At 33.7% G+C, this 16,724-nt stretch overlaps 1 protein-coding gene across 1 annotated transcript in view; it reads right to left on the bottom strand.

Annotated features, from left to right (window-relative positions):
• LOC118193011 (carboxy-terminal domain RNA polymerase II polypeptide A small phosphatase 1-like) overlaps nt 1-16,724 on the bottom strand; it is a 127,402-nt gene that overhangs the window by 35,910 nt on the left and 74,768 nt on the right. Inside the window, exon 2 of the mRNA XM_085819369.1 lies at nt 7,216-7,355. Within this exon, the coding sequence (XP_085675495.1) occupies nt 7,216-7,355 (140 nt within the window). The remainder of the gene's footprint in view (nt 1-7,215; nt 7,356-16,724) is intronic.

The following is a 16,724-nucleotide window of genomic DNA, read 5'->3' as shown; positions in this document are numbered from 1 at the left end:
ATCCCAGATGGGTGGCACTTGAGAAGTGTAGCCTGATGAACCATGTTGTAAGCAGCCAAGTGTCAGTTTCTGATCATGTACGCAGTTTGCAAATTCTTTAAACAACTGCATGTAAATTTCACTTGCCACAGTTAATAATAATAATAAAAAATGCGACTATTTGCTGCCGGTGATAATGCACAGAATATACCTACCTTTTGTGAATGAAGGGGCTGCTGAACAGTTCACGTGGGCTTCCACTATTCCATAAACATGTGTTCTGAAAGCATACAGTCAGAAAAGTGGAACCATGCTTCATCAGTAGTGTTCTCTTAATATTCCTTTTCTCTCAACAATAAACTAGTGAAACCAGCCACAAAATTTACTGAGCTTATTGTAGTCGGTCTCTTCACAAAGCTCATAAACATCTGTAAGCCACTAGGGATACAGGCTGGTTTCTTAGCAGCTCTTTGACAAGTGCTTTGTGGCATTCCACTTGAAAGTGAAAAATATTGAAAAGACTTCACGGGAGAAGGCAACAACTGCTATCTTAAATCATCTACTTTTGCAAATTAGTCCAGTCCTCTGCTGTGCTGATCTACAGCTTCCTCACTAAATTTTGTATACAATGTTTCGACAGTTTTTTTCGGTCACCAAACAATACAGTTTCACAAGAAACAAGCAAGTAGGCACATCATATCCTTTATTCGACTTTAATAGAACACAAGCACCAAAAACAAACACTCACAGGACTTCCTCATTGTTTATAAAGTACAGTATTGCCACATCAACACTCTAACGTAATGGATTGTCTTCTGTCCAAATCTGATTGTGCTTGGTGAAGTACTTATGCAATGACGTGACAATATTTGGGTCTCCTTTCAAGTGAAATACTTGAAAGAATATAATAATCCTTTCGAGTTAATTTTATAATATTATATAAAGTAACATACACAAAATTCCAAATATTTTGATAAAAACATATTTTAGAAGAATTACTTTTGTATGTTAGGCTTAACTCCAAAATGTGCTAGGGCACATAGTGATGTTCTAAGGAGCCCAGCATAATGACAAAGCATGTACATTTATAAACAAAATTTAACCAATACTGCCGACACAATTACTCCTTTTTAAGGTTGAAAAAATTTTAATGAAGCTATCTGTGTTGTAAATACAGTTAATGGAATAAAATGGAGGGGGAAGTTTGCTATCAAAAAAAGATTACTTAGGTATCCAATCACCTACAGGGTCTTTTTTTAATATTTTTAAGGTTACAGGTATTATAGCTTATCTTAATCATTAACACTTCATGGCGATAGTGGAGAATAAAAAAACTGCATCACCTAGAAAAATAAATATTCCTTATGTTAATGCATTATTTTGTTCAGATAAAATGATCTTAATAGCTGCAAACCTAAATATGAGACTCTTCCATATTCATATTGCATTAGCCAGCACTTTAAAATTATTGCTTCACCAAATTTCTATAAGCCAGGAATGGGCAAACTATGGCCCGCCGGAAGGTTCTATCCGGCCCGCGGATAGAATTTAAATTTGACGGTCCAAGGCACATTAAAAGAAATATATATTCATATATTATACATCCATCTCCCTTTCAACTTTGTTTAAATATTATTTTTTCTTCCTATTTTTTCAAAGGGCTGATGATCTTTTTACTTTCTCTATTTTTTTCCTACAAAACATAAATCAACAGAAATAGCAAGCACAGACAGCTTTCAATCGGTAAAGTGTTAAAAGCGGATGTTCTTTCTTAGTTATAGCCGTAGATTGGCACCAACAAGCATTATTTCTTTCTCGGGAAGTAGACATATGAGAATTCAATATAGGTGAATTAGACCTCACATGTGGCAGACTGAGCATTTTAAGCTCCAGCCAGCAGCCTTTTTCTTTTGGCGCGAGTTCTAATATTATTGATTGCGTATGGAAAGACTGCAGACATATAGCATCATTGTGAATAGTAGTGAAATTATTAAAAGTATAGCATAGCATAGCATAGCTAGTGCTTGTTTTGGGTTATTCGTAAAATATTTCAACCCCAAAATGGCTACCAAAAAACGTAAAGTTGATTCAGAGTGGCGTGCTTTTAATGATGAATGGCCCTGGAAATACTTTTTTTTTTACAGTTATAAGAGATAAACCAGTGTGCAATGAAGCTGTAGCAGGTTTCAAAGAGTATAACATTTCCCGTCATTTCACATCTAAGTATAAGAATTCCGATTACGAAGCAATGTTCGGATAGGAAAGAAAACAAAATGCAGAAAGTTTTTGTAAAAAATCAGGCTAACAAAATTTTTAAAGAAGGTAAACAGTATCCAAGAAGCAGGTACACATGAAAGTTACATTGTAGTTAGTATACAGTATTCCTAAAAATAATAAAGCTCTCAGTGATGGGGAGTTCATTAAAAAATGCGTGTTCCAAGTTTGTGATGTTTTATGTCTAGACAAGAAAAATAATTTTGAGACTAGTTTGTGATGTTTTATGTCTAGACAAGAAAAATAATTTTGAGACTAAGTTTATCTCGAGAAACGGTGACTTCTAGAATCGAATACAGTCAAAAGTCGTAAATTCGGGCACCCATAATCTGGAATGATCTATAATCCGAGCCTCAAAGCTACAAATTTTCTGCGCATGTGCCCCGTTGATGCATGCGCGTAAGACATTTACGGCTGCGAATATGCGTGTGCGTATGCCCAAAACATGTTTACACATGTGCGTTTAATGTATAACGAATGGTATAAGCTAAGCTAAAATTATCTAATTCAGTTAATGTTGCAGATTGCGTTATTCCTCGATCTTCAAATTGGATCCGGCCTATTATTTTTTGCAGACTGTTCGAGCAATTTTATAAAAGTAAGCTTGAACTTTCGATTATGTCAAACAGAATTTCCGATATATATTTACTAATATATAAAGGATCTACAAAGCGAAAGTATGTTTCGAAGTCCATTAAACAAAAAGTGGAATTGCTGCAAAAAATGGATAAAGGCATATCATTTGTTTATCTAACCATTCCGAAATCTGTTTACCAATTTCATGTTGCTCTGCGGCGGGGGGACGCCACGGCGCGGAGTGAATTAGAAGTTGATCTGTCAGCACTATCCTTATCTTCAGGGCAGATGTTTTTATTTTATTTGGCTTATGATTCCTTACTAAATGTAGTATTTCATCTCGATGTACTCCGTCTTTGATACGATTTAAATAAAATTCCTCGTCATTATAATTCGCTTCCGATAGCGAAGAAAGTAAAGTAAACAAATAAATATTAAGTTTTTTTATGTAAATTTTGATACCCTTTAGATCATAATTGTTCTTTATTTCATAAATTACGGTTTCATATTTTTAATGTTATAATTTCTGCATGCCATCTTACCAGATTTAAACTGATGATCTATAATCCGGAAAAATCGATAATCCGGAATCGACGAAGTCCCGACGAGTCCGGATTAACGACTTTTGACTGTACATCGATAACAATTTAACATCACAGTTAGTGTCAAAGATTGGCCAGTTTAAATTTTGCTCCATAACTATGCATGAAAGCACTGATGTAAATAATACTGCTCAGTTAGTATTATTTATAAGAGCTGTTGATGAGAACTTTGAAATTACCGAAAAACTGGAGTGCATGTGTTCTTTAAAAGGAACTACAACGGGATGTGCTATTTTTTGTGAATTTCAGGAGGGGCTTTTAACTTTGAAAGTGCCTATAACAAATATATGTGATATTACGACTGATGGAGCACAAAACATGACAGGAAAATAATCTGGATTTCTTGGACCTTTTTAATCAAAACCATTCTGCAAACAATGTTGTTTTTCTACATTGTGTTCCCGCGAACAATGTTGTTTTCCTACATTGTGTTATACATCAAGAATGCTCTGTGCAAATCTACATTGAATATGAAACCCATGCTTGATGCAGTTGTGAAGCTTGTAAATACTATTCGATCTCGTGGGCTTACTCACGGACAATTTCAAGATTTTCTTCAGTTCATGCAATCTGAATACTCTGATGTACTGTATTACACAAAAGTAAGGTGGCTTATTGCAGGATGTGTTTTCGAGCGAGTTTAGCAACTGAAAGATGGCATTGTGTAGTTCTTCCATGAAAAACAATGTTCTGTGAAGTATGAAATGTTAGAAGATACAGAATGACTTTCGGACTTTGCATTTTTCACAGAATGAGAAACTTGAATGTCAAGATACAAGGGAAAAATCAATTTATCGACGATATCTGGAATCAAAGCTTTTATACTAAAACTTTATCTGTTTGCCGAGCAGCTAACTAAGAATGACTTGTCTCATTTCATGGTTAAACTCAATACTCTCAGTAAATAAGCTTAAGAATTATGAAGATGGCTTGAAAAAACTGCATTTTGAGTTCGAACGCACATTTGAAGATTTCAGTCAGAACTGAGTATTTTTACCATGCCTTTCAACGTAAATTCTGAAGTAGTGAGGTCATATTTGCAGCTTGAATTAATTGAGCTGCAATCTAACAATAATCTCAAGCAGTTGTTTATAAATATTCCAAAGTTAGAGTTTTACAAATCATTATCGAAAGTTTCCAAAATTTAATATCTCCCGCCCAGAAAATCAGTGCTATGTTTGTTACATCTTATACATGTGCACAAGAGTTTTTAACTATTAACTTAGAAAGAATTACTTCAGAAGTAGATTGACTGTTGATCATTTAGCCTCGTTCCTTAAAATCAGTACATCTCAGTTCGAACCTCAATATAAGGAACTTTCTAAAAATGAAATCACATTTTCATTCATCTCATTAACATATTTCAATTGTAATACTTGTATATATATATATATATATATATTTATTTATTTATTTTAGAAAAATTTGGCCTGCCAAACTTTTTCTTCCCCTGATATTTGGCTCGAGACCGAAAAAGTTTGCCCATCCCTGCTATAAACAATGCAAGAAAGGGGGGAAATGTTTATCTCATTTTTTTACGAATGTCTATCTATGTTTAATTGACATGGCAGAAAAAATGCAGAGCAATTTCTTTAGCTAACGAAGGATATTTGACATGCACAATAGCTTAAAAAATTGGTTGCAGTCAAAGGCTAGTCAGGCAGAAAGATGGTGACCACAAAACCTGACAATCAAACAATCAATGTCAAAAACGGGTGTTTCTTCATAATACTCATGCAAGCACTGCTGATTTAAAAGTCGAATTTGCCTGTGATGTTAATTTAAGCTTATGAACTGTCCAAAGACACCTTGTGGAATGTGGTCTGCATGCATATCGCCCCAAGGAAAACCTCTACTTAACCCCCCCCCCAAAAAAAGAGGTATGTTTCATGGAAAAGGCTCAGTCAGAATCAGTAATTTTTTTGGACGATTCTTAATTCTTCATCTCATGTTAATCAGATGATAAGCGGCATCCAGAGGTATAAAAGTGAAGCTTATCATCTGGATTGCATATTGCCTACTGTGAAATTTCCAGCAAGCCAAACGGTCTAGGAATGCAACAAAGGGGTTGCATGCCTGAAACTTAGAACTGGAACTGTGTATGCATCAATTCCTACTCAGATCTTAGAAAAGTGTTTAAAGTCATTATTCAGGATCTCTTTAAAGGTGCTGGAAACTGCATTTTTCAATAGGACTCTGCACCCTGTCATAGAGCGAAATCATTAAGAGCAATCTAACTTAATTCATGCAAGATTTTGTTGTTTCATTTATAGGTTTTGCATTTCCACAACATAACAGGTATTACAAAAATAATTTTTCCCTTTTAGTTGCAGGCATATCTGCCAAAATCTGGTATTAAAAGTTGTGGACTAGAAATAGTCCTGATCCACTGAAATTGCTTCCACTGAAAATTGTTGGCATATAATAAGTGCAAAAATTGCTGCTAAAAAGCCTGCTAGTATGATGCAGGAAAGCATTATTAGGTTTAATGTGCGATGGCTGCACATCGATTGCTGTCTCTTAGCTTTTGGTGTTTTAGTGGAGGCTTCCTCGTGACATAACTAGGGTGGGGCAAGGGGGGACATCTATCTCCGAGAGCAGCATCCAGGCGGTGCCAAATTGATGCTAAGAAATTTTTTAATGAAATGTTTTCCATTCTTGGCACACAGAAAAGGGTGCAAATTCTTCAGTTGTCCCCGGGTGTTAGAATCCTAGCAACATTACTGTGGCAGCATCTATGGGTTTGAACAGAAGTCCTATGTGAGGTCCTTGGAAGACTGTCAAAGATAGAATTTTGAGTCTGTGGTATGAAAGTGAAGTACTCCTAATGAAAGAGCTCTCTGGCGGAAAATTCAAGTAATCCAGCTCTTTCGAATTTTGAGAGCACTGGTTGACTCCGCAGACCACCATGCACCTTCCCTAGCATCTGTTATTAAAATGAAAAGGTAAAACCTTTTGCCATTGGGATTTGTTTGAGCTCAGTATGTTGATTGTTGTGTTAGTGGGTTGTTCAGCTTCATTTGTTGGGCATGTCTAGCTGGCCTTGTTGTATACTCTTAGAGGATAGTGCCGTAGGCAGTGTGAGTGAGGTAGATCATCAGTTTTCCTCAGGTGGGCAGTTAGAGGAGACGTGTTCCTGTCACATCTGAAAGAGCACCACTTTGGTGGCTGCTGAATGGTTATTGATTTATGGCTTGCTATCTCTGGGCTTTCAGTTTTTTAGCAGAAGCTTACGAATTTTTTAGCAGAAGCTTACTCATCTACGAGTTAAATCGGAAGTTCTATGTGAAGTCCTTGGAAAACTATCAAGGATAGAATTTCAGTCTGCATCAGACATGATAGCAAACTACTTTACCTCATCACGAAAGAGCTTTATGATAGGGAATTCAAGTAATTCAACTCTTTCAAATTTTGAGAGCATTGACTGACTGTGGGCTGTCCACAGTTTCCAGAAACTGTTCACATTTACATTCAGAAATTGATATATTCTGCTTCAAGGCTGTTTATTTAGCTCGCGGAGGATCTACTAAATACTGAAAAGATCCTTATGTTAGTGTACATGTAATATGACTGCAGTTATGTAGACAAAATTTGTGTACCAATTGCTTTGTTCCACATTTTGTTAAACGTTCCATTTTTCACTTTTCTTTAAACTTTCCTGAGTAATTAATTATAAATAATTTATTAATCCTAATAAAAAAACACCAACACTTAAGTGGAAAATTTTGTTTTACAAAGATATTTTGTTAGTACAGAAAAAATAAGGGAATGTATGACTACTAACCTTGGATCCATTCCTACATTTTCCATCCTTACTATCTTCAGCATGGATGGGTGGGTTTGGTCGCTTAGATTTTGCACCAAAACAGCACAATAAGGTATTAAGGAAGCCTTTATGTCGGGGTTTTTTTATTGATGATAAAGCTGAAAGAAAGAAAAAAACACAGTGAATTACAGAAAATTTTTCAGTTCTTCATTAATGGTCAATACAGTCAAAAGTCATTAATCCGGACTCGTCGGGACTTCGGCGATTATAGATCATCAGTTTAAATCTCGTAAGATGGCATGCAGAAATTCTAAAATTAAAAATATGAAACTGTAATTTATGAAATAAAGAACAATTATGATCTAAACAGTATCAAAAATTTACAAAAAAAAAAAAAAAAAAAAAAAAAAAAAAAAAAAAAAAAAGCTTAGTATTTATTTGTTTACTTCATTAAACATTTCTTTCAATGTAAGTTGTTTGAGTTGCTTCGTTTTATGTGATAATACTTTCTTTTTAATTCTATAAACAGACATAATTTCTTGTTCAGTTACAAAGTTCCGCTGTTCAAGTCCCATAATTGCTGTGCCGAGAATACCGACTAACTTGTCAATCGAAATTTTTTCATTTTCACTAACCTCTCTGTCACCTTCTTCATGTCTTTATCCATTTTTTGCAACAATTCCACTTTTTGTTTGATGGACATCGAAACATACTTTCGTTTTGTAGATCCTTTGGGAGCTCCAGCATCAGAAATTCTATTTGACATAATCGAAAGTTCAAGTTTACTTTTATAAAATTGCTCTTACAGTCTTCAAAAAATAATAAGGCGGATCCAATTCGAAGATTAACGAACAACGCAATCACCAACATCAACTGAAATAGATAATTAGATAATTTTACCTTATACCGTCCGTTATACATTAAACGCGCATGCGAAAATTTATTCTGTGCCTGCGCACACGCATATGCGCAGTCGTAAAGGTCTTACGCGCATGAACGTCTATGCGCATGTGTCAACGCGGCGCATGCGCAGAAAGTTTTTAGCTTTGAGGTCCGGATTATAGATCATTCCGGATCATGGGTGTCCGAATTAACGACTTTTGACTGTATATGCAAACAGACATAATAACTGCAGAATGAAGGATCCATTAGAAATACATATTACAAAACAAACTTATTACACATAACACAGGGATTATAGGATTTATTATACATAAGCAACTGAAACACATTCAGAGCTCAGAGATTTATTCTTAAAGTCCTTTATATATATATATATATATTTTGTATATTAGACAAGAATGATCTACTGTTTTCAAGACAGATACATTATAATACATATTTATTGTGCACAATAAAAAACTGCAATTTTAAATGGGGTTATACAAGGGCTATTTGATGCTTCTCAAACATGTAAATAAATAAGTAAGCAACATAAATGTTGATATTACCAATGGAGAACTAAGAGTAAAATCATATGACATTGTACACACAGGAGACAAAAGACACTACATATTATAATAAATAAAAGCTTTAAACAGATGAATAACACATTATTACACATAAGAGCCAGCTTACATTCAAAGTCAATAGTGAGAATGTATTACGGCATCCAATATGCATAAAAATGATTTTTTCCCATTTTATTTAAAAAAAAAATGATTACTAGCATTAACACTTAATCAAATCATTGAAAAATTTTAAATGCAAGCATAAGCAAATTCAGAAATGTTTTGCTGATGAATGAACTTTCTTTTGGAATCATTTTTTGACATCTGTGGTAATGTTTCTACATCTGGATTAAAATAAACCAAAATTATATTTGTTTTTCATATTTTTAAAACGTTCTCTGTGATCAGCAAACCTATTTTCTACTACACAAAATGCCAAACTTTAAAAAGATAAACATTTTAATAGGGGGAAAAATACTTATGACGATAATTAATTCTCAAATACTGAACATCACTGAAAGCGCTCAATTCCTTTTTTATTTTATTTTTTAAAATTATAACGCATTAATCAAATTCTGTTCCAAATTAATTCTAGCTCTTCTAAAAATAAAAATTTGCACTTTTAAGATGAATATTAATTTCTTTTAAATTACTTAAAACAAGAATGAAAAGATATCGGAATGGCAAGATTTTTTTTCCTTATTAAAATTTTAATACATATTTTATTAAATTTCTGTCTCGTAAAACAAGTCAGACAGCGTTAGAAATTTTCTGGGGCAAATAAAAATCCCCGCCAAGTAAGATTTGGCACAATGCCAATTACTTCTGCCCTTTCGCTACAAAGCGGCAAAACTTATCGCACTAAAGGGCGTGCTTCATAACACTTAAAACCTGAAGACTTAAAACACTTAAGAAAGCAAAAGGAATTTATCCAAATAAAAGGCACAGTTTCGCTCGTGAAATATTATGTGGCCGGCATTTGTACAGAATAATAAAAAGCTCCAAGTTTTAATTTTATAGAACTCGAAGACGTACTTACCGTTTCTAGAAGTCATACTAGTATTTTTTATCAAAGTTAATGAATTTTCTTCCTAAAATTATAGAACTTGCAACAAAAATAAATACACATAACAAGAAACCCTCAAAACTCCCACAGAAATACTGCAGTTTATATATATATATACATATATTTTAAAACATTACATTTAAAGAACTACTGATGATTATCATACACAATGTCTCTGCCAAACAGGAAAATCCATTGATTGCTGCATTAGTAATCGAGGGTTAACCTGACGAAAAGTATTTCAGTATTTTGCTTAAGACTGAAAATTGTAAAGTACGAGTCAGACTGATAAAGGAAAAGCAGCAACATAAAATTAGGCAGAAAAGCGATTCCCCCCCCCCTACTTTTCAATTAGGTGCTTTGAAAATTCTGTTGCTAAAATGTTTATCAACCGCGTAGTATTTTAAACGAAATATTACAAATTTAAAAAACTTTTAAGAAAAGAACCGACTAAGATTCATTCAAAAGGAAGAAGGGGAGTAAGATCAGAATTTTAGTATTATTAAAATAGTTACTAACAATGCGCATGCATTTGATGACGCTGGCAGCATACACGCAATCTGTTGAAGACATATCTCACAAAGCGAGCCAATTTGTATAGATAGGACACATTTATGATCTACTACAGCGTGCAATACAGAAGTTATTAAAAACATCGCTTGTCCTAATTGATTTGCACAGTATAATCTATAAAATTTACAGCAGTTTGGTCAAATAGACATGCAAGAATGAAAGAATGTATTCAACATTCATATTATTTCATTAGACGGAAATTACTAGTATAGAATCTGTACTTCAGTGTCTCCGTGTCTTTGCTGATGTTTCCAAACAGTAATGATTTTTGGAAATAACCGAAATTCTGATCAATAACAGCGGACATCCATTCATATAAAAAAATTTATGCGCGATTCCATTTACGAGTCTACATGACCGGGTTATGGACGATTTCTCTTGTTCCTTATCACAATGTAAAGAATGCCGCTCAACTGAGACAGTGGTTAGTGAAGCGACTGCCGAATCGAAGGGACTTGTTCGAATCCTGGAGAAGGCATGGATGTTTGTAAATGTGTAGTGTCTGTGCGGCACGGGGACACTCTAAATATGCGGCGAACCGAAAGTCCTCTTGAGAGGTGGTAGGGAAACCCTCGGACCCGTCGCCCCAGGGTTGTACTCATTCAAAATTGGGGGCGGAACTGATCAAATTCGTATTGTCAACCTATATGGTGCTCAATGCTCTTGCCAACGACAGGCGCTATCTTGACCCCTTGCCACGATGAATGGCGTGGGCTTGTTCTGATAACACAGACCTGATCCGATGTTACTGTCCATCGGATAAGATAAGCCACACACAAAAAAACAATATCAGAATACAGGCTAGATTTTAGCTGCAGATGGGGCATACTCCTCAAATCTCAGGGATCTTGGAAAACTAGAATCTTCACGCATCTATCTTCAGAGTGGTACCTCCTCAAAAATCTTTATGCAATTTTAATTTAAGAAGCTAAGTACCTTTAAAATGGCAAACATATAACACAGTTTAAAGATCACTACCTTTAAAACCACCAGGTTAATGACCGTGAAATATTAAACACTTATTTCAGTACCCCTGACATTGTATTTGCTCTTTATGTTCCAGATGCTGAAGTAATTTAAGTACAATAAAAACAACACAACTTCTTCGCCATGGGCATAAAACTGCGTGCAGTAAATAAATCATTATGTTTAGCTGATTATTATTATTATTATTTTTTCATAAATGAAATAAAAATGGGCAATTAAAGTGCTTTACTTTAAAAATGATTTAATTATATTGCCTTAAAATTAAACTAATTATAGTAAAATGACTGGCAGATTTTTAAAAATCGCCTCCAAATATAAAGGTAAAAAACGCAAAATAACAACAGGTTATGGAATAATTTTTACACGGAAAGCACTTCCTTCATTTTGAGGTAGGTAAGAACCAGTTTCCGGCAAAGACGTTCGCAATGAAAAGTGCCAGCCACTCGACTTCACTTTCTAGACTAGCTCTGCTTGCGGGCAAATACTCTTTATCAGAGCATCACACACACACACACACACACACACACGAATGGTAAAGGACATATCAACTAGCTGACAGATAGCCCTTAAAAGCGGGTATTTCATAACATAAACACTGCCAGAAAACCCAGAATTTATTAAGCTAAGAATACGCCATCGCTCTACAAGCTACTAGATTTCAACAAATTTCCAGCCTTAAGCAGGAATTATTGCATTTACTAGCTCGCGTATTTCCCCATTTGTATTTATTCCCCGCGCTATAGCTTAATAGTTTTCAATAGTTTATTCACATATGTTTTTCATACGCCAGGAAACAACAGTAATTAAAATGTGTATATGAATTGTCAATGTGCAATCAATTCTCGACTGACAGGGGTAATTAATATCGGAAACAACGTTAACGATTAATCCGAAAGGCGGAAGGCAGATACACTCAAAAACAAACAGAATTTATTTCCTTTTTTAAAGAGAGAGAGGAATAATTCATGCTATAATTTACACAAGCCTGCCATGACTGTGTTTTGTAACGTCTGATAAATAATTCTTGTGCATTTTTAGCACTAATTCCGAAAATGACCTTTATTCTTTACTATCACGCAAAGATTTTTCGCAAATTTCAAAACTGTAAAAAAAAAAAAATTGAAAAAAATGCAAAAATATGAGACTTTAAAATAGATATACAACCTTTTTTTCCCTTATAATTTATTTATTTTTTGCTTATACTAAGCTTTCTTATAGCAAAATAGTTGATGGGAGGCGGTGGATTCATTGAGCCCCTTCAATTTTCTAATAAAAACTGCTATAAATGAGCCTAATTTTCTATTTTATTGCATTTTTCATTTATTTCCATTATTAGTACCATTTTAAAAATTGTTAAGGGATATACTGCCCCCTTGAAACTCTCGCAGTTTGTAAAAGCCTTACCAAACGAACATCAATGTTTTAAATACATACATATAACGGGCCGGATTAAATGAGATACGAGTACATTCCGATGAGCTCAGAGATCACGTGGCATGGACCTTATAAGAGATAGACTAACCCAGTAGGCAGGGCGTGCGTCACCGACATGTCGTCAAGAAAGAGTAGGGACGATCTGGTTTACTTTAACCATTGAAACCTATGGCGTTTGTATCACATAACTCTTTTTAATTATTAAATGTGATACGTTGTATAGTGATGAGATTATAAAAAGCACAGTTTTTTCCAAATAGGATTTAATATATCTCATTAAAGCACTTTTTACTGCATTTCGTCCATTTTTTTAACGCGTAATTCTTGTACAAACATCTTGTACAAAAACGGTAAAAACTCTAAGCAAAAAATTTATGAACTTAATTTTGCTTAAAAATAAAGTAAAATTAAATAAGATTGATCGTACGCGATGCTTTGAAATAAATAAGCTAAAATTAAACACGATCTGATAATTTTTTTTTTAATTTAATGAACATTTTCAGGCAGTGATTTTCCAAACTATAATAACATTACAAAACGATCATATTTATTTGATTATATGATCATTAAATTATTAACATTAAAGTGGATTAGTTATTTTAATAATTCATAAAATTTTCTGAGCGTAATGAAGGAAAAAAAAAGATAAAATCTACAAGCACTCAGTTCTTATATTACGCCCAAAAAGAACCTTTTTTTAAAGTTTATTTATTGAATATCATGTTCTTCGCCCGTAAACCATATACATTTGAAAATAGCATATCTTTAGAATTTCCGCACTGGAGATAAAACTGTTATTTTCCGTACAGTGCTCGCTCTGAACTCGTTGAGTTTGTTAATCAAAAATTCGTTAAAGTTTTACAAAATATGAAATAGATTAAAACAAATTCGAAATTCGGCCGTCCAGATGCACATGTTCGGGTGGAGAATTACATTATTCAAAATTTGATGGCTCTAGATATTGTCGTTTTTGTCACAGTGCGAGAAACATACATGTATTCATGCAGATTCTTCATTACTTAATTTCTTTACATATAATACAGGACGATAATATTTGGTAACAACAATTTGCAAGGAGACACGGACATTTATAGTAAAACAGCGCAAAATGCCGCTTCGAAACTAATAGCCTTTCTAGGCTACCGCCGCTTTGGGCTAATAAATTAAATTAACAGTAAATAAAAAAAATCTTATGCAGAACTAAAAATAAATTAAAAAAGTAATCACTATAAAATACAAGCAAAATTAATTATTACGGTTAAATACAATTTTAATATTAGAATTAAATGTATAAAAATTTTTAAGAGTCAAAAGTGTTTATCACTATGATGGATTATGAAATATAATTGAAATAAAATTCCTTTATATAAATTATGCTATAATACTCATCTATAATTTTAAAAAAGCAGCACAATTTAGAATTTTAAACAAAACTTCGTTTTTAAATATTTTAGTATTTTTTACTTATTTACACCAATAAAAAGTATAAAAATTGCAAGAGAAACTTGCTTGTTTGAAATTTTCTATTAGTTCAGATTTAAAATACTATTTTCTAAAAGAAGTAGTTACAAAATTCCTTACAGCATAGGAAAAGCTAAAAAATATCCAGCCCTGAAAGCATGCATTAGCTTTATAATTATTTGAAACGTTAATAATGCTTGATAAATATGCTAAATTTTAAAAATCAATCTCAATTTCAAAAATAAAAATATGTAGAAATTCTAATTTGTGAAATGAGGCGCTACATCCAGCTTTTTCTTGGCAATTATACATGCTGCAATAGGCAACTAATGTTAAATTTCTGCAAGTCGTCCCTACTCCTCCGGATGTGATCAAGGTGACAGCCGGCAAAGCCTTAGACGAGGGAGAAAACCCGTTTAGGTTAGTCTATTTCTTATAAGTCCATGTCACGTGACTTATGAACACCTAACAAGCAAACAATGTAGATGAGCTCAGACCACGTGACTTATGAAAACCTAAAGTTCACAAACAATGTAGACGAGCTCAGATCACGTGCCTTATGTCTAGCTAAGGTAAACAAGCAAGGCCATTCTTCCTCTTCTCTTTTACGGGATATATCTCATTAAAAGACCCGCATTTCAGCCGCGTGCTGGGTTTGGCCAAAACCTTCTAACAGACTGTGTCGCTTTGGGTCGCCACTGTTTTAAGCTCATGGTCTCAGGCAGTCATTTTCCTGTTGCGTAATAAGTCCCCCTCCCCAAGTCAACATCCGATTGATTGACTGTTAATCAATTCTATACGTTCATATCAAAACTGCATATTTTTCGATACTTTTTTTGATTGGTCACTATCATAGTTAAATGATTCAAAATCATACATATAATTTTGATTGATGAGAATGCAGGGAAACATACAAAAAAAATTCTCAGGAAACTTAACACGATATACAATTTTCTTTTTTGAAAATAATATTGCAATGAATTTTGTATAATGTAATATGAAAAGTCTGAAGAAGCGTAGCTTTACCAAAAAAACAAAATAGAACAGGGGAAAAACTATTTAACATTGAGTAAATGACTTATCTTGTTAAATTGGTGAGATACTGCCAAACTGGCATTGGTTTTGGCGACTAATTTCTGTCACCAAATTTGGCGAGAAATCGCCACAACTTGCCAAACGTGGAAAATTTGGCGACATTTTAGTCCATTCCTTTATCTAGTCTAGATTTGGTCCGGTCCTTGAATAACCATAATTGGTAATGTACATATCATATGTATAATTGTAACCGTATCAGGCCCTTGAATGTAATTTTAACCATATATGCCTTCCTATAATTTCGAGAAATGGAAGGTACTAGAGATCTTTCATTGCTTTATTGACTGAATTTAAATGGTTGACTGAAATCGAAACCAAGCTATTTTGGATCTTAATCGCTCACATGGTGACATTTCTACGTCAATTGACAATTTTTAAAATATACAGTAAACCCTGGGAGAACGTGAAGTTTACGCCATAAACACACTGTGCGTAGTGCAAAACCGTGTTCCTGAAAGTTAACTTTCTATGGGAAAAACGGGTTAGGTATAGTTCAGATTAAGAAAGTATTTTTAATTTATATAAACTAAATATAATTGTAATTAAAATGGGAACATGAAACAAATGTTAATTGAAAGGGTTTCTACAGCTGCTTCATAATCAGGCACACTCTCAGCAGGGAAATAAAAAAAAAAAAGGGGGGGGAGAGAGAAAGTTTTATATCTTCCCTTCTACCAGGCCTTATTCACGAAATTTAACCTCCGTTTTTCCTGTTTCGAAAGCGCGATTTAGTATACGTATTAGATTTACATATAGTATTGTTCTAACTTAGGTATTCTGACACAAAATCAGACTTTCTGAAATGATAGACCCATTTCTCCCCATATTTCGATTCTACAACTCTAATTATGCCCAAATATTAAATTTTGTGAAATTTAGTGAGAAAGCTACCGAAAAATTCAAAAATTTATCTTGGCGCCCCCCCTTTTTTTAGCTTGCGCGAAGAATAATTAATTCACTTGATGGCAAACATTTTATACGTTATAATTAAAAAATTACTAAGAAATACAAATGTCAAAAATGAATCAGATAATATCTGCGGATTTTATTTGACTGAAGCTAAATTTCAAATTGTAAAAAAAGGAATCAAATATGTTTACCCCTGCCCAAAAAAGATAATAAATATATAGCAAATTCAATTAATACTGAGAAGCTTAAATTTTGAGTACTAATTTTTTAAAAACTCCTCGTGCGATTTTTTAAAAGACTTTGGCACAGTTTGAGTCGTAAAATCGAAGTAAGAAAAAAAAAAATCGATGTGTCATTTCAGAAAGTCTGGTTTTGTGTCAAGACACTTAAATGCTATATAATCCAAAGTCGCGCTTTCGAGGCATGAAAAACGAAACTTAAATTTCGCCAATCGGGCCTAGTAGAATGAAAGACATATAAAACTGCCCCTCCCTTTTTGTGCAGAGTGTAACATGACACAATTATTTTTTTTAAATAGCTAGTGATTTTTG

Source organism: Stegodyphus dumicola, chromosome 6, assembly GCF_044657685.1.
Source record: "Stegodyphus dumicola isolate Sdum_Otavi_A_Nest chromosome 6, ASM4465768v1".
Lineage (NCBI taxonomy): Eukaryota > Metazoa > Arthropoda > Arachnida > Araneae > Eresidae > Stegodyphus > Stegodyphus dumicola.
Note: the sequence above shows the minus strand (reverse complement) of the source record. Positions and strands in the feature narration are given on the sequence as shown.